Source organism: Anopheles arabiensis, chromosome 2 (genome assembly GCF_016920715.1).
Source record: "Anopheles arabiensis isolate DONGOLA chromosome 2, AaraD3, whole genome shotgun sequence".
Taxonomy (NCBI): domain Eukaryota; kingdom Metazoa; phylum Arthropoda; class Insecta; order Diptera; family Culicidae; genus Anopheles; species Anopheles arabiensis.
In genome coordinates, this window is record NC_053517.1 from 80,222,910 (window position 1) to 80,245,242 (window position 22,333).

The following is a 22,333-nucleotide window of genomic DNA, read 5'->3' on the forward strand; positions in this document are numbered from 1 at the left end:
CACCACTAAAGGGACAGGCGCGAAAGTATAAAAAAGCAGAAACAGAAGAACAGAGCATAGCACTAAAAACATATTGAGAGCATAGGAAATTTCCACTCACTACAAACAAACCGGCATGCATACCAACACACACACACACACACACATAGATACATATCACGATCAAGGGGGGAAAATGCTTGCCATGTTTCGATCATGTTTAACATCAGTAGGATGGTGGTGGGGAGGACTGCGCCACGCACCATGCTTGTGTCCCCAAGCGAATGTCTGCGCGAACAAATGCCGCGTTTGTAGGTTGCAAGGTTCATGCGCTCTTCTGCTTTTCTGCAATTTTACCAAGCCCCCGTATGAGGTTGTGTGCGTGAGTTGGAGAGTTCCCCAACAAAACTTGTACTTGTGTTTGCAAATTTCGCGAAACACTTTTAACTTTTAGCACTTTCCGAATCTGGCAGAACCGAAAGAAGACGATGTGAGGATGACGACAAAACAATATTTCTTTTAGGCGCGTGTCTGAAGAGCATGCAAAGCACTCGATCGATCACAAAGATCTGAACGATCTAATAATCTTTTTCTTACCAACAATATTTCTGATGAGATAAAGCTATCAAGAGATCTTTCAACATTATGCTATCTTCACAATTTATGAAGATGAAGATCGTTTTGAGACCATCACAAAGCGTGTACGCGAACACCTCTGCATCAACAGCAAGTGGACGACAACTTCTCGCCGCTCACGGATAGCGCCAATTCACGAGCTCTCAGCAGCGCACGGAAACCCATCGGATCAGTACGGCGACTTGGCAAGTTTTATTTTCAATGTGTTGAACTCGGATCCCCCGCGACTTGACGAGCGCATGTGTGTGAGTGCTAGCTAGCGAACTCAATTGAGACAGAAAATGATATATAAGCTCGTCGAAGCATTGCGCAGCTTTTCAAACCTTATCGTCTACAGATCGTGCGCGAAACTCGCGGGTTTTGTGTTTCCAATGTAAAGTGCGGCAGCCACCGCGAAAAGGTGAACGCAGTCGTTTTTCTTTTAAATATTTTTTTTGTTGGCGGAGTTTTTTTTTCGTTCACCAAAACGTGTATCGCATCAGCTGTCCACAGACTGTGTAATCGTGAAGCGAACCGAAACAGCACAGAACAGTTTTTGTGTGTGTGCGAGGTTTTTTTAAAGTGTTTCTTCAAACAAAAAATCCCCTCTCGAGTTCACCGAGTTCAGTGTGCATCCTGTGTGAACCTTGACATACGGCAAAAACCGCCAAAGGGAACGAAAAGAAGGTGTTGACGGTGTATCCAGTGTTCATATCTTGCCTCCCTCCCCAGCAGTGGGTTCCGAGGTGGAATTTTGAATTAGCAAACAAGCAGTGGCAAGCGGCAACAGAGTTGGTGTGGCCAACACTTCAAGCCATCGTGCATTTTTGCAAAGTGATCGCACGAGTGAAAGTGTTCACAACATAGTTTGTTGTTGCCGGAGGATTTGTAAAGCTCGCGCGTGTGTGTGTCTGTGTGTGCACAGGTGCAGTGTTGTGCAGTTGAACGTCGTGAATAACGCAGCGCAGCTGACTATACATCAATCCGAAAATGAGTACCGGCGGCGGTGGTAGCGGAGGCGGTGGCGGCGGAGGCAGCGGATCTGGCCCGATGGGGCGCATCGTCGACAAAATCAAGCGCACGATGACCAGCGAAGGAGGAGTAAGTGGTGCAGTGGTGGTTGCTGGCGGGGTGATCGAATTTTTGCCACAATTTTCGCGAAACCAATCGAAACAAACTAGAGCAACAAAGCCCCGGTTCATCGACGATCGGTCGGGCAGCGAGCCAACAGAGCCGTCAAACGTCTGCCTCAGTACCGGTTCAGTGGATCCTTCCAAGGTCCTTTACGAGCGGGCACGGGGATGGGGATGGGACCGGCGTACACAGGTCAACGGCGTGTCGGACGCTGCCCAAATGCGCGCTAGTTTCGACCATTGTCGCCGAGCGCCCCATTTCCTTGTTGGCGCGAATTCCAACACCATTTTCCCTCCACATGCGAAGATCATTTTCGGGTGATCGGTGCAAAGATCCCGTGCTTAGATGATCATTGCATGAGTGTCCCATGTGTGTATGTGTGTGTGTGCGCGGGTGTTTGCGCGAAAGTGTTTATGTCACAGGCGAAATGTAACAGCCAAAACACCGATCGATCGTGGGCGTTAGGAACGAGGAAAAACAAACCTCGGGGCGTTTCTGTGTGTGTGTTCGCAAAATTTGACATTTTTTGTCAACCTGACATTTGTCTGGTTGGCGGCGGTGGAGAGGAGCAGGCGTGTTTTTTTCTTCGCCCACCCCTACCCTTTTTGCTTCTGATTTTGCGGAAGAAGATAGCGAGCGAGTATTGCACGAATTTAGACCGGGCGACAGATACGCTGTGGGAGTGGCGGTGGTAGTGGTGGTCAATGTCAAGCCAAAGGTCATATCTGCCCCTCCTCCCACCCTGAAAGGGTGCGACCGTATGGATGGGCGGAGAGGATCATTTCACTATGGCGATACTGGGGAGGGCGTGTTTTGAGCGAAATGACGAATGCGAATTACAAGATGGAGTAGACAACATTTTGACTACTACTTTGCAACGGCACACTAATTGGCGGATTAGTTGCGTTGGGCAGGGGGAAACAGCTATTTAAGTGTGTCATTTTTGCACACAAAGAGACTGGCAGCGATTATCGATTTCCTGCTTTAGATTCCTTTACTTCTAAGATCAATCAAAATGAGGACCGCAGGGGGGTTCTTCTCTAACAATGCAGCTCGTTATTCCGCTGGCCAGTAAGTGATACGTTACATTAGCTTCAACACCGGAACATTCGTGTTGAACACCGGCCGACATTGCACGCGTTACTTGTACCCTCGCTATAGCAGCTCACGGAAGTATCCCCACCGGTTGCCCTTTTTATGTTTTACCTTGCCACACACACATACGTGCGATTGGGTGGTCGCATTTAAAGTGTGTACCATTTTTCAAATTGTTTTCCAAACCATCTGGACCACCTTTGTGTCACGCGCTGCGTGCTTCTAAGTGTCTCGGGGTGCACTCGTGTGTTTAATATGTGTGTTTTGCTGACCAGGTGCATCGATGTTAATTGACTACAACCACACGGGCTTGAGGAATGACACCGATCATGTGGCTGTTTTTCCCCACTATTTCCTATTGTGTTTGCCGTTGCAATTATCTGATAAAATGCATAACAAGTGCAGCAGCATTCGTTACATTTGATACAGTTTGTAGAGAATCAACGCTTCGGTGCGCCATTTTCCTTCCAAGTGGTTGCCGGGTTAAGACCAGCTGATCTTTGGTTTCTGCCATTCAATTATATTGTTGTGAATGTGGATCTTTTGTTTGTTTTTCAACAGCCTTTATCAAACCAAACCACTCAACCAATTTATAGTGCGACGTTAAAAAACGGGCTCTGTGTAAGCGAATATATCGCACAACGCACGATTTGCCTATCAGCGACGATCGTGTCTCGTGTCTTTCGAGGATGCTAATTGCTGACGCAAATTAGTACACACAACCTGCGCACCTTTGCTTCGCGAGCACAGCCTGCGCTTGCGCAATTAAAGGGGACAGGAGGAGCTTGCGGAGAGGAGAGGACGGACAACTTGTGTTGAATTTTGTTGATTGTAAATAAACAGCAATCGTACGACAGACACAAAGATCTAAAAACGAAAAAGCAAGGAACACTTTTTGTGCGCAATCTTACTGCTATCAAGGCGAGAAACAGCGAGAGATCTGCTTTCAGATATTTTTTTTACAAATCAAAAATCTTAAACAGCCTCATAAAGCACAGCACCGCAGCACATTGGGGATGGCTCGCGTGATCAGATGTGATCGTAACGATATAATCCTCTCTTTTGCTAACCTCTTTTCGCAGCTCTTATATTTGTCCATCGGGTTTGTTTGCCCGCCGGCGGCGCGCACATGGAGCTATTTATATTTGGCCGAATATATCTTCTCAACAAAATCAGTTCGTTTTTTACGGATTTACCAGCACTACACCTTGATACAGGGAAGTGCTTCCCATGCAGCACCAACACTACCTTCATAGAGTGTAACTGTACACGTTACCGCGACATATAGTGCCTGCGTCACGGCACGGGCACAAATACTGACTGAAATACTGGCAAAATGACGTAGATTAACGTGTGCTGTGGTCGGTGTGTCCGGAGCCAATGCCATTTCTTTTCTGTTTTTGCATGTCAATACAATTTTGCCCTAGCTCAGCACGGGACAAAAAGGTAGCCCGAACGTTTTCTTATCTATAAAAAAAGAAATGAAAAATGTAAATAAATCGTTGCACACTGGTTATAGCTCTGGTGGCACCATGAACCGGAAGGTTGGCCCGGTTCTGGAATATTCCCGCCGGTTCTCGCGGGTTTTGTGCGCCCTGCGCGTAGGTACTCGGAGCTGAAAGTTAAAAGGATCTGGATTGTTCCATCGATTTACCGAAGTGCCGAAGTGCAAGAGAAGGGCTAAGAGAGCCCGAGAGCATATAAAAATAGCACCGCGAAGAAAAGATGAAATATAGAGAGAGGGATGCCGAGAGAGAAAGATGAAAGGAGAAATGTTGTAAATTTATCCTAGGGCAATAAAAACTCTCATCGCCCTGAGGGATACAATTTCAAAACAAGAACAAAACCAACGTCCGGCTAACATGCACTTGCGGGAAAGAGTTGTGGTTAAGCATCTCTTTCTCGCTTGCTGAGTTGCACTGAAACTGCAAATGTGCAACAATTGCCGGTTATTTGCATTAGCTTACCGGCGCAACGTGCGCCGGTTGTGCGCGACTGTCGTCGTAGACGAGTGTCGCGCGAATGCGAGCCTATGTACAAAATGATATACACAAATTTAATTGCAATAGACACAATGTCGTGGCAGAACCAGTTTTGTCTAGTTAAGATTTTTCATGCTGAATTGACTCTAGTTGAAAATAATTGTATCGTGCTTTACCGCGTGTTTGCGTGTTCATTTTGCGCGCCGAGATGTTCATCACAGATGTACATAAGAAAGCTAGCGCCCTCTAGCGATTGGTTGAAATACTACGATTGAAATTGAAACGTTTCCACTGAAATGTTTCAAGCACCGGTTGGGGATGAAATCGAGTTCAAATCAAACGGAACGAAATGACTGTTCATTGGAAACACAATAGAGCTACACTATCAGTGTCAACAAATTGTGTATCAGGTGGGCAAACAAGCTCAGATCTCTTGTTTGATGATTTCGGTGGATGATTCAACAAAATTCAGTTCACACAAAACCGAACGCTAGGCTCTCAGTTTCGTTTCAGATTATTCGATGAACGGTGGTAAAGAAAATTGCATTCTAATAGTTCCTTGCGATTAGTTTTACTGTTGAGTGATCAAAATTGTAACAATATGCATCTCTATCACGCAGGATGAAATTCGTGATCCACTGCAGTACGGTTATCAGCGCGTTAACACGGCTGAAGGATCGCTTTCCACCTCGACGACCGCAACCAGCCTGGACACGATCGTGCTCGACACGAACGCGGAGGATTTGGCGAGCGTGCCACCACGCACCCTCCAGCATCATCAGCCGCAGCGCACCTTCAGCCCGATACTCGAGACGGACGATACGAACCCGTTCCTGGAGCCGGTCGAGAAAGCCAAATCTAAGTCCTCGCTCAAGAGCTCGCGCGTATCGTTCGACCAGGAGGACGACCGGTTCGATGAGGACGAGAACAGCTTCCGCAAGCAGCGGGAACACTTCCAGAAGCACAAAAGCCACAGCACATCCGAGCACAAGTCACAGCTAATCAAGGTAAGTAGTAGCAGTAACAAGAACAACGGAAATCGCTATATTTAACATTGGGTTTCATGTCTCTCAGGAATTACGGCACCTGCTAGCGACCGACAACAGACGGCAGTTCCAGGGCAAGAAGCATGTATCGCTCGACGTGAAGAGCGCGAAGGTGCTCGAGCAGCTGCTGAAGGCGTCCTCATCGTCGGACGATTTCGAGGGCCAGCGGAAGGAGTTCCAGGAGCGCAAACACAAGAGCCTCGATGCGCGACACATTTCGTTCAAGTTCGACAAGGAACCGTCGCCGTCGAGCAGCGACGAAGATTTTGAACCCTCCACCAGCCTGCTAAGGATCGATGCGGACATTACCAAGCCGGTCATCATTGACCTGAAGGTACGGCACAGAGAGACAGGCACACTGGCAATGAGCGTACGGATAATGTAATATGCGTTTTACGATTCGGTCCTTAGGATCTAGATTCGAGCGACGAGGAGGACTACATCAGCTCACGCAAACATTTCCAGCAGTCCAAGTCGATGAGTACCGACTCGCGGAAAAGCATTCGCTTTCTGGAAATGGAAATGGGCACGAAGGAGGAGAATATGCGCACCGCCGTCCCGTTCGTGCGACAGATCACCGAGGAGGGCAAACCGAAGCTGGAGGTGTACCGGCCAACGACAAATCCGATCTACATCTGGACACAGGTAGGTGGTTTCCCCCGCTGCTGTGATATGTCATCTCGGATGCACTCTGGGGCATGGCGACTGGGAATCGGTAAACATCATTTTCATCATTAATCATTCAAGATGCGTATCATTGGTTGAAAACGTCATAATCGTATCAGTGTAAGCGCGCGTGTACACTGAGACACACTTCACGTAGGCGATGCGCCACCAAACTAAACCTAGCCGGAATGCTAATTGTGCTTTCCAGCTGAATTGTTTGTTTATACCGATAAGGGTGCAGCGATCAGTAGTGACGATGATGAACCAGCAATGTTTGCTAGTACTAGCCAATTGGAATTATTATGGGTAGATGTCTGACACACAATTGGAGGTTATTTTATACTTCAAAAGGACTGCAAATGTAAGGAAAAGCATACATATAAATACAGAAGGACGATCCAAAGACTCCATCCAATAAATCAATGTGCATCGCCAAACGGTTTAACCTTTTACCTTGCCGCGCGAGACCACGGGGCAGTTCAATGTACAGGTCGGGTAGCTCCCGGCGCGTTTGCCAACGTGCCTTGAGAAGTTTCACGTACGTTCGCTAGCATACTACCCCAGAAATATTTGCGTCACTGATAATGACGAGGGTAGATAGATTGACACTTCTTCGCGTTCAGGCCGCCAACCCTCGGCTCGGCTCTTGCGCCGCGAGCAGCGACCTTAAACGACGGTCTAGTAATGAAAGAAAGATGCTCCACCAGCCAAAGATCGGTCCAGCAAATCCCGATCGGTCAGTTGTTTGATGGCCGGCACATTGCAAGACTAGCTGGAGCTGAAGCAGCTGTTGCCTACGTGATCTTATCATCAGCTGGTGAGGAGTTTTTTTTTTCTCGCAGGAGCATTCGTGTCGTGCGGAGAAGAAGCATCATGGAGTATGGAAGCCCATCGCGCTTGTTGTTATTGTCCGTGCCTTTTGCTAACGTACGCGTAGCGCGATCGGGATAATTGCGGTTTCTACTATCGGTATGCCCTCGTCATCTGGCCGTATTGCTTGGCGGGGGTTTCTGACGCTGGTCCTGGGTCCGATGAATGGTGTCAGTTGTGCCAATTCCATTTCATTCCAAAGTAATGCATTTCAAGAAGAATTTTGAATGATTTAGCTTTTGAAAGCCATTCCTACCGAACTATTTTTGGCCCCGCTAAAACACAGTTCAAGGCCATCGGCATCGTATTTCATTGAAGCGTACATGGAGAAACGATGTACACATGTGCTCAATATTCATTATCACCTAGAGCAATACGGTGTGCAGTTCCATACCCATAAGAAGTCATACCCATTTTCCCATCGAGCAGCTTCGGACAGCTAATTAATCAAAACTATTCATAGCCGGCCACACACTGGAGCAACACCGAAAGGTGTGCATCATCGCAGGTGCATTGCGCATTGGATAGCCCCCCCCCCGCCCTCATTCCTTTCGCCGGCTATAGCAATCTCCTCGATGGTAATGGTTTAGTATTATTAGTTTTGTTTCAATTCTAATGACTTATCGATAACGCATTGCAGCGATGGATGAGGATGCTAACTCACATGCCTAACGGCAGACACGTGACGACTGCAGCCGCGCGAATGCCATTTCGATCGATCGATTCCCATTTTAAATCGGCTCATCGCTCGAATCTCTCGCTCTCCCTATCTCTGTCTTTGGAACAAACGCACTCATACACACACAGTTGGTCAGTTTCTACCAGTTCAAAGTAACTGGAGCGCACGTCTAAAACAAAAGGAACACCTTTCCCTGTATCCTTGAACAGCGTGGTTTGAAGGTGCAACGTACATTTTCCTCGACACGCTCTATCTTTCCACCGCACGCAGATAACAGTTGGGAGCGTCGCCCACGTGTGCCACGATTGTTCACTTGCAGCAATTGTGCAGAGACTGATGAGAGTGTACCGGCACCTGCGACGAGCTGATCGTAGACGCGGGAGTGTTTGGGGTTTGCAGTAGTCTTTATTTATTGTTATGGGTTTTGCGAAATGGTGCGGATCTACGCAGCAAAGGGCCGGTGCATGCAGCGGTTACACATACATAGAAGCTCTGGCCACATTTCTGGAGAGTTTCCCCCTTTCCTGGAAAACCTCCCAGTCGTTCGGAGACGAACTGCTGCTGCTGCTGTTGCTCCTACAATCATCGGCTGGAATCGAAGCGCTCGTATAAAAAGCTGCTACCGATCGGGGCCATGGTTTAGTCGATGGTGAAGCGCCCGATAGCGTAGAAAATCCGTCGTTTTACTTCCCCGTGCCACCAAGCTCTGCTTGTGCGGGTGTGTGCGCGGAGGACAGGACTACTTGCTAGTGAACTGAACGAGCTGGTCAAGGTGATCGTTTTCTGGTGAGAGATAAGATCCTTTTCCTCTGTGTTGGAAGCTGTACATCTGACGCCCGTGTGTGTGTGTGTATCTGTATTTGTGTGTGTATGTTTTGCAAGGATTATTGGCACTGTAGACTTAACTTTGATCAATAAACAGCGTAAAAAGTGCACGGGCTTTGGGACGAAACGATGATATTACCGGTTTTAAATAAAAACCAAACCCAGTGCGCCCTCGAGCGGCCGGTGACGGAACTAAGCGTAATCAAATCGCATTACCCCACGATCACGTTTTGCCCTTTATCAATCGATCGCTCGCAAAGCGATCAGTCAGTGCCGGCTAAGAGCCAATGTTTACCGAACGGTTTAGCAGGCAACGCAGCCAACCTTTCGCAAATCGTTTGTTTTGATTGTGAGTTGTTTTCATAGACCGCTGCTGCTGCTGATAGTGCCGTTATGGACGGAAGACGGCGAGAAATGTTAAATAGTTTTCACGTGCCACCGGCCAACAAGAATGTTTTTATTTAGTATTACAACAAAAGAATACTGAAATGATTCCCTCAACTTTAACAGAGTTGTTGAGAGGCTTTACATGCGAACAGCTCCGTTCGGTGACGCAAATCCAGAACTGTCAGAGACACCCGTGTCAAGTAATTACGCTAACACCGGAGGCCTCTGTTTTACAGTGATTTGGGTCACACACATGAGAAACGGTGTCAAGATTGACCTCTTGTTCATTGATAATGTGCGTTGCGCGCCCGCTTTTGATTAGACGCTGGCCCAAATATGGAGTTTCGGACATTTGTCTGAACCATCATCGGGCGGTTTTTTCTTCTATCTCTCTATTAATAACTGCGTTACTGACCGGAAATAGTCAAACAAGCGTGAACTTGAAGCCCGATTTAAACAACATGCACTTGAAACTGTCCCTGTTTTGATGGCACTTTACTCTCTCTTTCTGTCTGTGTTTCTTGAATGCGTATGAAGGCACTGGCTATGTCACCATGTTTCGAAATATATTTCCGGAGTGTGCACAATTAACAAGGAAAAAAACGCACTCTTCATTCATGTTACCCAAAAAAAAAAAAAAAAAAAAAACCGGGAGAGCTATTCATCCCCGAGTGCCGGGGCATTCGGAGAAGCCACATCACATCCGCTTCCGCCGGTCCCAATCACGGTTCTCGTCAGCTGTGCTCTCTGGTGGTCCCCCGGTTTCAATGTCAATGACAGCCATACATATTTGTGATTTTTGAAATCGTCAAACGGCGTGGAAAGCCTTCCTCGTCCTATCCTTTCGCCGAGCACGGGAATTAGAGCAAGCGCCAGATGGACGCACACGGTCAGCAAACTTCCACTTGCGCGCTGTCGTGGTGGTGACTTGAGCAGCATGGATGGATTACGATAACGATGATATCGTACTATGGGGCCGAGGGAGGGGGAAACAATTGGGTTAGAGGGTTGGCACGTCGCGAGTTGCCGTCCAATGCGTCCAGTCTTTGTAGCAGTGTTCGTGCGATGATGATCCTTGTGTGTTGCTCATGTCCTGTATCCGGGGTTTGGTCGAGAGACCGAACAGTCTCAGTCTCGCCCGTTCGTTACAGCTGTGAGGAGATTGTGGATTGTGTGACAGACGGAACCTTTAGGCTTGTGTCTTGAGAGGGGAGGCCGATATTCGGATAGAAGAATGCTTATCGAGCAGCATAAAGCAACCTGAACCAGTTCTCTCGCGGTGTAGCTTATCAAGCGGATCGGATTGGTTTTTAATCCGGAATATCCTTGCTCTTCCGGTGTTGCATATGTGCGTCCACCCCACCCGCTAGTGTGTTGTATATCGTGTGCGCGAGTGTGTGCGTGTGTCCGTGTCTTTTCCAATGTTGGAAACGCAAGTACTGTGTGGCAAGCTGGTGATGGAAAATTTGGCTACAATCGACAGGAAAATTCCGACAGTGTCCGACCGGACGACGGCAGTGGCGGCAGCGCTCGTCTCAGCACCGGGAGACGACAGGCTGCCGATGGCAACGGTTGGAATGGTGTGTGTTGGTCTACCGGTTGGTTTTGCTTGCTGCATTTACAAATCCTTTTTATTCGGAAGGAGTTTATCGTCTTTTTTGCTAGGGACTTTACAAGGAATAATGAGCCAAAAAGGACATTTAGTACACACTTAAATTGAAATTAGATAAAGAGTGACCATTCAGTTCAATTTCCTCTCAATATGCGCACACAATCAGTTGGGCTAATTTTCCGCATATTGTTCCCCAAGGCATGAGCCTGCTCGTAGGAAAAAAACAAGATGGAGACATCGCACAGTTCCACAGATCGAGCGTGCAAGAAGAAACCAGCTAGAAGCGGCACCGACTCGGCTCGAATCGGGGCCAAAACGAATGGAGTCGCGCTCCGCGGCCAGCACAACAACGGCACTTTCGCCCTCGAACACATGGGAAGGGGCAATGACGTTGATAACGTGGAGGACCATTGATTTGCCTACTTCTGTGTGCGTGTGTTTGTGGGCTGCCGGATAAGTCCAACCCCGGAATGGGTGGGTGGATTTAACCAGCAACATCCCTCCATCAATTGGGAAAAGCATCTGGTCAGGCGGGGGAAGGGGGAGTTTTGGACTGGACGGCTTCCCTGTCTGGAGTCTGGAGCGCCAAGAGAGAAAGAGAGAGGAGTGTGAGTCCAGCGCGCACTATCAACGAGAGAGCTTGAACTCCCCAAATCGAGAAAGGGAGTGAGGAAGTGGCCGTTACGCGACCATACAGCACACCAACACTCTTTCACACACAAACAGTGTACCATGTAGCAACAGTTTTGTAGCAGGATGTTCGCGATTGCAAAAGATTGCTTGTACTTATCGTTCAAAAACACATGCACACATACATGCAGCCGCGGAATCATGCTCCGCAGCCACATGGAACGGACTGGCCAGTGCCGTGCCAGAGCTGTTCCGCGCGCGCACACGGACGTCAGCGAGCAGCAGCAGCAGCAGCTCAGCTTCCCAGTGTTTGGTCCCACCAACGTTGTGTCGTGTTTTCTGTTTTTTCTTTATTGTTTAGTTTTTCTCCTTTATCCGTTATTCTTCCAACCGTCGTCCAGTAATAGGGTGTCCACCGAAAAGTGTCCTGCCCGTTGTGGACGAAAAATACCCCCGCGAGAAGGACCACGCAGTAGTAGTTGGTGTTTGCGTAGTACACGCGGTGGTGACGCGTTTCGAACGGCAGCAAAATGGTGAAGATTTTGATGCGCGCCGACACCCATGTGTCGTTCTCGGTGCCCATCGAGGAGCCGGTCGCAAAGTGCACCTTCTCACAGGTTTCAAAACCAATCTACTTATTACACTTCTTACTAAACAACGCATCACCATCACTTACACGCAATTGATCGTTTATCATCTAGGGAAAACTTAAGAAAGTAGCTTAAACATAGTCGCCATGCCAACCAGCAGATCGTTCAAATTGATCATTTTTCCAGGCTCATCGTCTATCACGCTCCACGGTGTGTTTGCTGCAATGTTAACGTGCGCTTTTGTTCCATTTTTAAAGGTGCTGGCCGCCCTGTCGGTGTCGCTCGGCTCCATGGTCGTGGGATTTTCGTCCGCCTACACCTCACCCGCCCTGGTATCGATGAAGGATCGCAACATTACATCGTTCGAGGTGACGGACCAATCGGTAAGTGTGAGGGCCTCGTGGGCTTTACTGGGTGTCCTTTGCCAAGTACACGACGGGGTGTAGATGTTGATCAAATTCCAAACTCCGCTCTAATCTCTGTTCCGACATCAGTTTGCCGCGTGGTGTAATGGTTGTGCGATAATGTGCTCGAGGCTAGCCTTTGTATACCAGATAGTGAGATAGAAGCAAAAAAATGGTCAACAACGGGGTGGTGAAAAGTGTCCTGCACGCGTAAGGTGGCGCTATGGTGCGCTCATTAGCTCGAGCCAGCCTCGGTGGCGGAAAAGGCAAACAATCAGCAAATAATCTGTTGATTATTATGCCTTGACTTGGTGCCGGCCGCGACACCGAGCCGGCAATTATTATTGCAAACGCGTGCAAGCAACTTAAAGCCGTTTGTTTAAAGTTAGCGGAAAGTTATCGAGGGACACGCGCGCCCGTTTTGTAAGCGAAGGAATGGTAAAGCAAAAAAAAAAAATAACAACCACTTCAAGGAAGAGTGGAAGCAGACGCCAAGCGAACCAAAACAAGTGGGAGGTGGGATATTTTTGTACATCGGTGCGGTTTCCTTGCTGCTTCCACAGTCACTCCACGCATTTTCCTTTGCTATCCTCGTACACGGACGATAACAAACGATATCGAACCGGTCCAGAGCAAAATAGGAAGACATTTTCGGGCAGCGTGTTCGGGATGGGGCTGAAATTTGCCACCATAATGCATTCACGTCATCTGCTGTCAGTTCAAGGTTAGCGGTTTCCTTCCGGCATGCGCTAACTAATTCCGCCTTTCGTTTCTTTTTCCCCTCTTTCCACACAGGGCTCGTGGGTCGGTGGTATTATGCCGCTCGCCGGTTTGGCCGGTGGCATTCTCGGCGGGCCAATGATTGAGTATCTCGGGCGCAAGAACACCATCCTGGCGACGGCAACACCGTTCATCATTTCCTGGCTGCTGATCGGTTGCGCCACGCATGTCGCAATGGTTCTGGTTGGTAAGTAGAACGATTTGCCATTTCTTAAAGTTTGTTTTCACTAAATTCCCTTTTTCGCTTTTGCGCAGGTCGTGCACTGTCCGGTTTGTGTGTCGGTATCGCTTCCCTCTCGCTTCCGGTCTATCTCGGCGAAACGGTACAGCCGGAGGTGCGCGGTACGCTCGGCCTGCTTCCGACCGCCTTCGGTAACATCGGCATCCTGCTGTGCTTCGTTGCGGGCAAATATCTGGACTGGTCGGGGCTGGCATTCCTCGGTGCAGCGCTCCCGATACCGTTCCTGTTGCTGATGTTCCTCATTCCCGAGACGCCCCGCTGGTACGTGTCGCGCAACCGGGAGGACCGTGCACGCAAAGCGCTCCAGTGGCTGCGCGGGCGCAAGGCGGATGTGGAGCCGGAGCTGAAGGGCATCTCGAAATCGCACCAGGACGCGGAACGGCACGCGTCCAGCAGCGCCATGCTGGATCTGCTCAACAAGGCCAACCTGAAGCCGCTGCTCATTTCGCTCGGGCTGATGTTCTTCCAGCAGCTGTCCGGTATCAATGCGGTCATCTTCTACACGGTGCAGATCTTCCAGAGCGCCGGCTCGACGATCGACGAGAAGCTGTGCACGATCATCGTCGGTGTGGTGAACTTTATCGCCACCTTCATCGCGACCGTGCTGATCGATCGGCTCGGCCGCAAGATACTGCTGTACATCTCGGACGTGGCCATGATCATTACGCTCATGACGCTCGGCACGTTCTTCTACATGAAGAACAACGGTGACGATGTGTCCGAGATCGGTTGGTTGCCGCTGGCCGCGTTCGTTGTGTTCGTCGTAGGCTTCTCGCTCGGGTTCGGCCCCATTCCGTGGCTGATGATGGGTGAGATTCTGCCGGGCAAGATTCGCGGTTCGGCCGCGTCCGTTGCGACGGCATTCAACTGGAGCTGCACGTTCGTGGTGACGAAGACGTTCGCTGACATTACCGGTAAGTGGGAGGACTGTTTTGGTCTTTTTTGTCCCACCCGAAGAAAATAATCAGATTATTAATGTGATGTTTTTTTAACCCCCCTAACAGCTTCCATTGGTAATCACGGTGCGTTCTGGATGTTCGGCTCGATCTGTATCGTCGGTCTGCTGTTTGTGATCGTGTACGTGCCGGAGACGCAGGGCAAATCGCTCGAGGACATTGAGCGCAAGATGATGGGTCGCGTGCGGCGCATGAGCTCGGTGGCCAACATCAAGCCGCTGTCGTTCAACATGTAAAAGCGTTCGAAGCGCTTAGGCACTAATTTGACAGAGACGCGCTCTCGAGCGTCGCGCGCCACACATTGCGGATGGTGCTAACTCACACAAAAGTCCACACAGGCCCACACACATATGGCGGAGGGGAATGAGGCAAAGCATATAAGTACTAGAATGTGATATGATCCAATAGATTCTGTTTTCGCCGTCAGTGGCTCAGAGGATTTACTCGATTTTGTTTGCGTAGGTTTTTAGGAAGCATCCACATCCGCATCCACATCCGCATCCGCATCTGCTGGACAATGTCTATTGGATTTGGTATCTCTCTTTCTCTCTTTTTGCCTCACGGTGTACACTGTGAGGTTTCAAAATTAACCAAAACCAAAAAGGCGATGTAGGCAAACTCGATCAGGCAACGTAGCGCATTATTGATCTATTCCAATGAAATTGGATAAGCTTATAGATGCTAGGAGTGCGTGTAGTAGAGCTAGACACAACCCGCACCTGCTAAAACCGTGTGATGGCATTGTCCCACAGGGCGCAACAGATGGATGGGGATGCGCGAACCTTCCGTAGTTTAGTAGGGTTGGGGGTCGCGTGGTCGTCGGAAACGAACGCGTTGACTCGGCCAAACCGACCAGGATGTAGTGGCGGAAGCAGTAGGTATAGTTGTAGCAGTACCTCATGTAATGCATGTCTCAAGGTTATTTTATAGTATCGATCGATAAGATTAGTGAACGAGGGCTTCACGCGTGAAAAGCAGCAAACAAATGGCAACATATTAGTCTACACAGAGAGAGAGAGAGAGAGAGAGAGTAGAGGGAGAGCTGTGATTGTTTAAAAAAAAAAGGAATGCTAAACCTTTCACTGCGAACACAGTGAACACACAGTGTAACGAAAGGCAGGGTTATTTTTTCGTCGTTATTGTTGTTTATGTAGCCGTGAGGCGGTGAGCCAGTTTCGGTTTAGTACGAACAATATTTCTTTTACTTCTGTGTTCGGCAGTAACAAAGAAGAATCAGCCAACGCACACAAACATCTATTGTCTTATAAATGTTAGCAAAGAGGAGAGTGCTTCATATCTCGGCAATCGGAACCGTACTGGACCTTTCACCGACGCGAATGTGTATATAATATATACGAGGCAACAATTATTGATTAATTAAATGAAATTATAAACCCACACCACGGTCTCCCCTCTTCGAAACATTGCAGCAGCAGCACCAGTAGCAGTAAGTGCGGCGGCAACAGGATACATAATTATACAGCATGACAGCATGACAATTGGATCAGTAGCGATAACGGCGATGCAAAACATCCGTGGAATCTCATCCGTGGAAGAGTTGCATTGTGGTCTGTACCGGTTTAATGATATTTATACAGTCACAACGTCCACACGAAGCCGGCAGCCCATGAGCATGGTTTTGTTTAGTTTGTTTCTATGAGATTAGCCGAGATTAAGGCCCAAACAGGGGCAGAAAAGAATAGCGCCCGATGCCCGATCAATCAAGACTATCTTTAAGGATCGTTTGGAATGTCGCCATTAATGACATACAGGCCTTTAGAGACAGGATTATTAATCCCTTCTGTAGAAATATTGTTTTGTAGCATCTTCTTTTTTTAATTATGCTAAAATATGTATAATAAAATCAATACACGCTATATTTTTGTAACCGAGCTGATCAAAGAGGAAAAATAAAATAAATTATTAAAATAGAAAATAATTGAACTTGGGTTTCATTAAGACAACCAATTAGTATAAATTATGTTGATCAATGCAGTGGAAGGAGCTTCTAAATAAAAAGGAGTTCCCTTCCCTTTCATTCTAGATTCCAGTTTCTGAGAGCAATTTCTGCTTAACCGACAGCTTGTGTCTGGCTTTTCTGCCATGGAATCAAGCAATAATTCAAAGGCGAAGAATGAGGACACTTGATGGCATAAATACCATTCATGTTAGGTGCGGAACGGAAGAATAGCCGACAGTCGACGATATAAAATCGCAACACCTCTTGAACTCTCCTAGATCGGACAGGAAGCGGTATGTTATATTGGGTAGCTATGGTCCAGGAATTCTCATAGCTGCGGGACACTTTATTGACTCTTTTTTGCGTGAAATAAACTAAATGTAACGGGAATTGGACTTTATAACACCCTTGTTGGACAAATCTAATAGGAATTTCCAAGGAGCCTGTCCGAAAGGGTTGCCATAGAGTCCAATTACCAACATATGAAGTTCACTTCACATAAGAGTCAAAAAAGTGTTCCACAACTATGAGAACCCCTGGAAAACCCTGAAAGCTATGCATCATGCACGCATATCCTTGTTTTCTTCTAAATTATTCTTCTTTAATCGGTGCTTTGTTTATCCTTGGCGGTCGGAAATGACAAAGCATAAAGCTTAATTCACATTGGTCCGTAGGAACGGTGAACCGCTCGATTTGTATGATTTGCACTGCACTTCTTCGTAAGACAGCACAACTATCGTGCAACAAGTCCATCAAAAAGCGCATTAGCAAACGAATTAAAACGTAAAACCATAGTAAAAAGGCACTAGCTTCACTCACCCATGACCTGCACACGGCAGATAGCGCACGTATCGCACTCCACGTCCCAGCTCCACATCGCGACCGCATTCCACTTTTTCAGCGTAAACATCTTATCCGGCTTCACGTCGTCGAACTTATCGCACGAGTTTTCGTTTTCATCCGCCATTATTCCACCGTTCACGACCAACGCACAAATTGCGGACGATATTCTTTCCGCAGAGATGATGTTGTTTTGGTTTCCGCTTCAACCCCGATGTAAACAAAGAGCTGTCAACGCGCTTGTGCTCCGCTCGCACGAAACTGCTCGACTAATTGGCGAACAAAATTGGTGCTCGATTACTTTGTCGAGTAGTTTGAATGTACCGTTTATTAGTAGTAAACATCAAACCCATTAATTAAAATAAACTTTTTTTTCTTAGAAAATCACCAAATAGCATGTGTAGTTTGATTATGTTACATAGTTTATTAATATTCAATAAGTAAGTAAGCTTCTTTCACCATGAAAATACATCTTATCATATAGAATTTATAAAAAAAACAACACAAATTCAATGTTCTAAATTCAAATTATATATTTAAACGCTCATTTCCTCTTCGACGACAATAAAATATAACAGTACAGTTTAAAAATAAGAACTTAAGCTAATTGTTCGTTTTTTTGTTTTGTTTTTTTTTTAATGTTTTTTAAGCCAACATAAACATACATCGTCTTGTACAGGTCGGCCGTCTGTCTGTTAAATCCACTCTTTAATTTTGACATGTTTTTTTCTTCTCTTTTTTACCTCATTTTCTTCTTTGCCAAAGGAGTACTTGTGTTATCGTTTTTCACTTTTCGGTTCACTTACAGTAACTAACTCACTATCAATTAAGTACTTGTTCTTAATATCTTAGATTATAATTATTAAAAAAAAAGAAAACAGAAATCACATACGACCACAAAGACCACACACAGGTGTTGTGTTGTCCCGCCTTTCTAGCGCGTGTATGAGGAGCAAATTGTGAGAGGGGACAGGGACAAAACTAGGCCCTACGAATGGTCGTATATGGGGATGGGCGGCATATTTCTTAAATGGCAAATTCTCATCAAAATAGAGGAGGAATGGAATGGCAAATATGAAGGACGGTTTGTTTTCGTTTTTTGTGTGAATTTGTTACTCTTATCACTAAATTGAGGCGCACATGTGGGTACCATCAATTGGGAATGAAATGTGTATGCGTTTGCTGCTTAAACTGAGACGTCTCTAACGTGTCTACAAAAGTAAAACGGTTAAAAAGGGTAATACTAAGTAAAGAGTGTGTGGTTTGTGATGTGTGCAGAGGTAATACTAGCTTGCCACCACTAACACGAAACAATTGAAATGTGTTTTTGCTGCTGATAACTGCTAATTATTTGCAAACTTGAAATCTTTCTTACGGTTCTACTATTATGCCTGTTTCTGCTTCTGTTTGTGCTTTGTGAAAAATGGATCCAGTAGAAAGCTTAGTAAATTGTTCAAGCTAGAGGCTTATCGTATAAGCAGTTTATCTAGTGTAAAGCAATTATACTAGCGTACTTCTTCTAAATTAAGTTTGTAAACACGGACATTGGAGTAACGAAAGGAGAATAAAAATCCCTAAATCCTACATCTTTCTATCAATGATACTTTCTCCGCTTCTCTACCTACTCTATCGTCTTAGCAAAAACAAAATGAAAAAAAAAACTAATGTCATTGTAAAATTAATATTGCATTTTTACGGAAGCCTACACGTGTGTTGCATGCACCTTCCTGTTTATGAAATTACCTAAAAGTACAACGGTGAATACTCTAGATTACACCACTCTTCCTAATTTCTTAACTTCCTCATAAGCTACTGTTACTGTTCCTTAATGCAGCGCTTTTTCCTTTTCCTGATAGATGGCGCTCGAATATGCACCGCTACCGTTTCACCGTTCTTCTAAAGTATCAGTATCCTATCACGATCGATCATTCGATCCTCTGCCTGCTCCGTCCTCTCCATCGCACAACGCGTTTGGCCACTCTGGGAGAATACCACAGCGTGTTGTGATATAGTAAGCAAGGTTAAAGAAATACTAACACACGCGCTCATATACCTATTTATAACAAAAATAAAATGCAAATCCTTGCTCCTACGTTATGGCAACTCGATCAATTATGCAAGAATAAAAAGAGAAAAAAACGAATGCTCACTCCGTTACATGCTTCGGAGGGCTTATTCGATGCTGCTGCTGTTTTATGCTGCTTTTTACAAACCACACATACACACATACACACACACGCGCAAGCTCTCGCACATACTATAATGTTTATCTAAAAAAACTCAACCGTTCCTAAAGAGCAATACATTATCCACCACGAAAAAAGGATAAACGGTTTTTACGAATAGTACGAGAATAGAACAGTTTTTAAGATTCTTCCAACACTTTCTTCTTTTGTTTGTTTCGTCTTTCTTCGTTTTCTTTTTAAATATCACATGTTTCTTGTTCGCGCGTTTGCAATACACATTTCCTTTCAGGAGTTGCCACCGTTTGTGTGTTTTGTGTTTCGAGAAAAGTTTCAAAAGAGAAGTGACATTAATATAACAAAACATGTAAACTTGGGCATCGTGTGAATGATATACCTTTCTCTCGCGTGTGTTCTCTTAAGCATTGAATTTACGGCACGTTTACATCTCGCAGCGAAGATCATGCGCCTCAGGTACTTAACAATTAGATAATAAGAAATTCATCGCATTCGTTCACCTATCTCTCTGTCGATCTCATCGTTTGATCTTTACACGTCAAATTACTAAGAAGTTTTTTGAAGAAATCTTATTCTTTTCCATTTTTGAAAATCCAATCCTTCCTTCCTTACGCTCTATTTGTATTCCGCAATATGGCAGTTCGATAACGTATAAAAAATGCACGACTCACGCGCCGCGGCAAACAATCCATCGCGTTTTACCGAAAATGATCGTTCAATTTCATCTCAAACTCGAACATAACACGATCATTATGCTCAACAAAATACTGTCATGGATCTGTGTTGGAATGATGTTGTCTCGGTGTGAGCATAAGAAATCGTTCTACAATCTAAGCCAGAAACAACAATGGGCTTCTTCGACCATCGTGTCGTACTCTCTAAAGGTCTAACTGTTAATATTGCATGCTCTCGTGCGGTATAACCGCCGTTCCCCCCATTTTTTTTGTTGGACGAAAAAATAATAACCATTAAAACAATATCGTAACGGGGTGTGTTAAAAACGACTACAACTAATATTACATACACAAGTGTTGCTTTCCTTCATAACGGTTCGTTTGAAAATCATTTGTCTTTTCACCTATCAGCTTATGGCAAAAAAATGGAGGGATGGGAAAGAGGTGGCGTGCTTATTAGAATTTCATTTGAGCAATACATCTATCATTAGATTGTTGCGCGCACACACACACTACCATCCTGCGCCACTCCGCCACTCGTTTCCTTTTGAGATCTTATTAATCGCATGGCCTGTACGGATGGGTGGAGAGGGAGAGGAGCATTTCCAGCGTCCGATTTTAAAATGCAAACATTTATCCTGTAAACGCGCGCTTGTAATTACTGTGTGTTACCAAAAGCGAAAGAAAAGGCAAAAGGCATACAACAATGATTGATTAAACAAACAGCTTCAACAGTACGGTTGGAAAAATCTCAAGAAAAAACACCGGACTACGCTTTGTCTTACTGCAGTAGTACACAACTAAGTCTCAAAATAAATAAAAGTTGTTCAACGTTAATTCGCTTACTTAAACACTACCGCACACGCAAATGCTGCTGAAGAAGGCTTTCCCTATCTTTTTTTAAAACTAATTCCGCTTGTCTCGGCTGTTCGGTGCTCTGCCACACAGACAAAACGCTGCAAATGTTTGTCTTCTATGTACAAGGGGTGGTTTCTGTTCTATTTTGCTTGCAAACGTACAGAGCATTTGTGCTGTGCCTAGTTTTTTTTTGTGTGTTCTGCTTTGCTGCTAAGGCACAATTACTGTTTCTACCTCTTCGTTTTTCCCAAAGATTTCCATCCATTTTCAAAACCTCCTTAAGATAATCTCAAAACGATTAGCGAAAGTAAAAGAAAACACTTACTATATAATGGAATGTACTGCGGTTTCGGTACTGATAATTCATTTGTTTATATTCTTCTTACTGAAAGAACTAATAAAATTAATAATAATAATAGTAAAACACCAACTTGTTTTGTGAACTTTGCTCGCTTACACTAACAAAACCATAATCTTGCTATGGCTAAAACTTAACGGATTGTCCTTCCCTAACACTTAATCGTCCTTCTATCGTACGTCCTCCCTTCCCTTTTCTCCCGGTGGTCCTAAGTGTGTATGCGCACGATGTTTGGCACGTTGGCATTGTAGCAGCAGCAGTAGCAGCTTCCGACTGCTCGGTGGCACACGGCGGGCGGTTGTGGCGCCGACTACCTATACGGCGCCGATGGCAAGATTTATGCATTTTCATGACAGTGTTTCGTGTTCGTCCCGTGTGGTTGCAGGGAGGGCCACTAAGCACAGAATGGCGCACAATTGTATGGCACTGCGGACGACGGGGTAGGAGGAGGAGGAGACAAAGAAGAAGAAGAAGAACCCAACACGAAGGAAAGGAGAAACGTCACGTGTCTAGTGCGTCGGCAGCTCCGTTAACGTGATGTCGTACAGGTCCTCCTCGTACCGTTGCACTTCCAGTATGAAGATGTCCTCGTTGCAGTAGTGTCTGATCATGTCGTCATCAATTCTCGCCGTAATTCTACAATGGGAAAAGAGAATGAGTGCATCGATTAGTGTGATTGTTTGAGACTTTTGGTCACATATGTGTCATGGTTCTACTACTCGTGCACTAAAAATAAAGAAGGACAGAAAAGTAAACTGGAAGACTAATCACACTAATACATTACTTCTTTGTAATAGTAGCCTATAGAGAAGATTTCTCAACTGTTATGTTTTAATTGTGTAATTTGTGGGAAAAGAGTTCGTTAGCGGTAGAGGAAGCGTGGGTTAAAATAGTACAGAAAATGTTACTTATTGATTAGTAACTAGTAGCGGTATTAGTTAAAACATTCAG

The 22,333-nt window shown here is 45.9% G+C and overlaps 3 protein-coding genes across 8 annotated transcripts in view; 1 reads left to right on the forward strand and 2 right to left on the reverse strand.

The window, feature by feature from the left end:
• Window positions 1-17,510, reverse strand: part of LOC120893232 (RING-box protein 2) — a 35,012-nt gene extending 17,502 nt beyond the window's left edge. Inside the window, exon 1 of the mRNA XM_040295004.1 lies at window positions 17,271-17,510. Within this exon, the coding sequence (XP_040150938.1) occupies window positions 17,271-17,418 (148 nt within the window). The 5' untranslated portion in view covers window positions 17,419-17,510. The remainder of the gene's footprint in view (window positions 1-17,270) is intronic.
• On the forward strand, window positions 939-16,368 carry LOC120893226 (facilitated trehalose transporter Tret1). Of its 3 annotated transcripts, XM_040294995.1 has the most exons (8): window positions 939-1,695; window positions 5,426-5,812; window positions 5,880-6,185; window positions 6,263-6,496; window positions 12,368-12,493; window positions 13,310-13,481; window positions 13,550-14,449; window positions 14,540-16,368. In XM_040294995.1, exons 1-8 carry the CDS (start codon window positions 1,585-1,587, stop codon window positions 14,725-14,727), a joined length of 2,424 nt encoding a protein of 807 aa, XP_040150929.1. In that variant the 5' UTR covers window positions 939-1,584; the 3' UTR covers window positions 14,728-16,368. The 3 variants fall into 3 exon arrangements, with proteins under 3 accessions (XP_040150929.1, XP_040150931.1, XP_040150930.1); XM_040294997.1 differs by lacking the exons at window positions 939-1,695; window positions 5,426-5,812; window positions 5,880-6,185; window positions 6,263-6,496 and adding exons at window positions 8,692-8,852; window positions 11,882-12,137; XM_040294996.1 differs by lacking the exons at window positions 939-1,695; window positions 5,426-5,812; window positions 5,880-6,185; window positions 6,263-6,496 and adding exons at window positions 8,692-8,852; window positions 11,922-12,137.
• Window positions 17,511-17,799: 289 nt separating the features above from the next.
• The window catches only part of LOC120903479 (protein grainyhead), a 186,445-nt gene continuing 181,911 nt past the window's right edge, over window positions 17,800-22,333 (reverse strand). For 3 of the 4 annotated variants that reach the window (XM_040312952.1, XM_040312942.1, XM_040312933.1), the window contains one exon: window positions 17,800-22,018. In XM_040312952.1, the coding sequence (XP_040168886.1) occupies window positions 21,892-22,018 (127 nt within the window). In that variant the 3' untranslated portion in view covers window positions 17,800-21,891. The remainder of the gene's footprint in view (window positions 22,019-22,333) is intronic. The other variant, XM_040312960.1, reaches the window with a different exon arrangement.

Excerpts from the sequence above, each read along its gene's own strand:
- LOC120893226 (XM_040294995.1), top strand. The coding sequence starts at position 1,585 with ATGAGTACCGGCGGCGGTGGTAGCGGAGGCGGTGGCGGCGGAGGCAGC. Across the intron at positions 6,186-6,262 it reads CGGTCATCATTGACCTGAAG|GATCTAGATTCGAGCGACGA; the intron begins GTACGGCACAGA and ends TTCGGTCCTTAG. Across the intron at positions 14,450-14,539 it reads GACGTTCGCTGACATTACCG|CTTCCATTGGTAATCACGGT; the intron begins GTAAGTGGGAGG and ends CCCCCCTAACAG.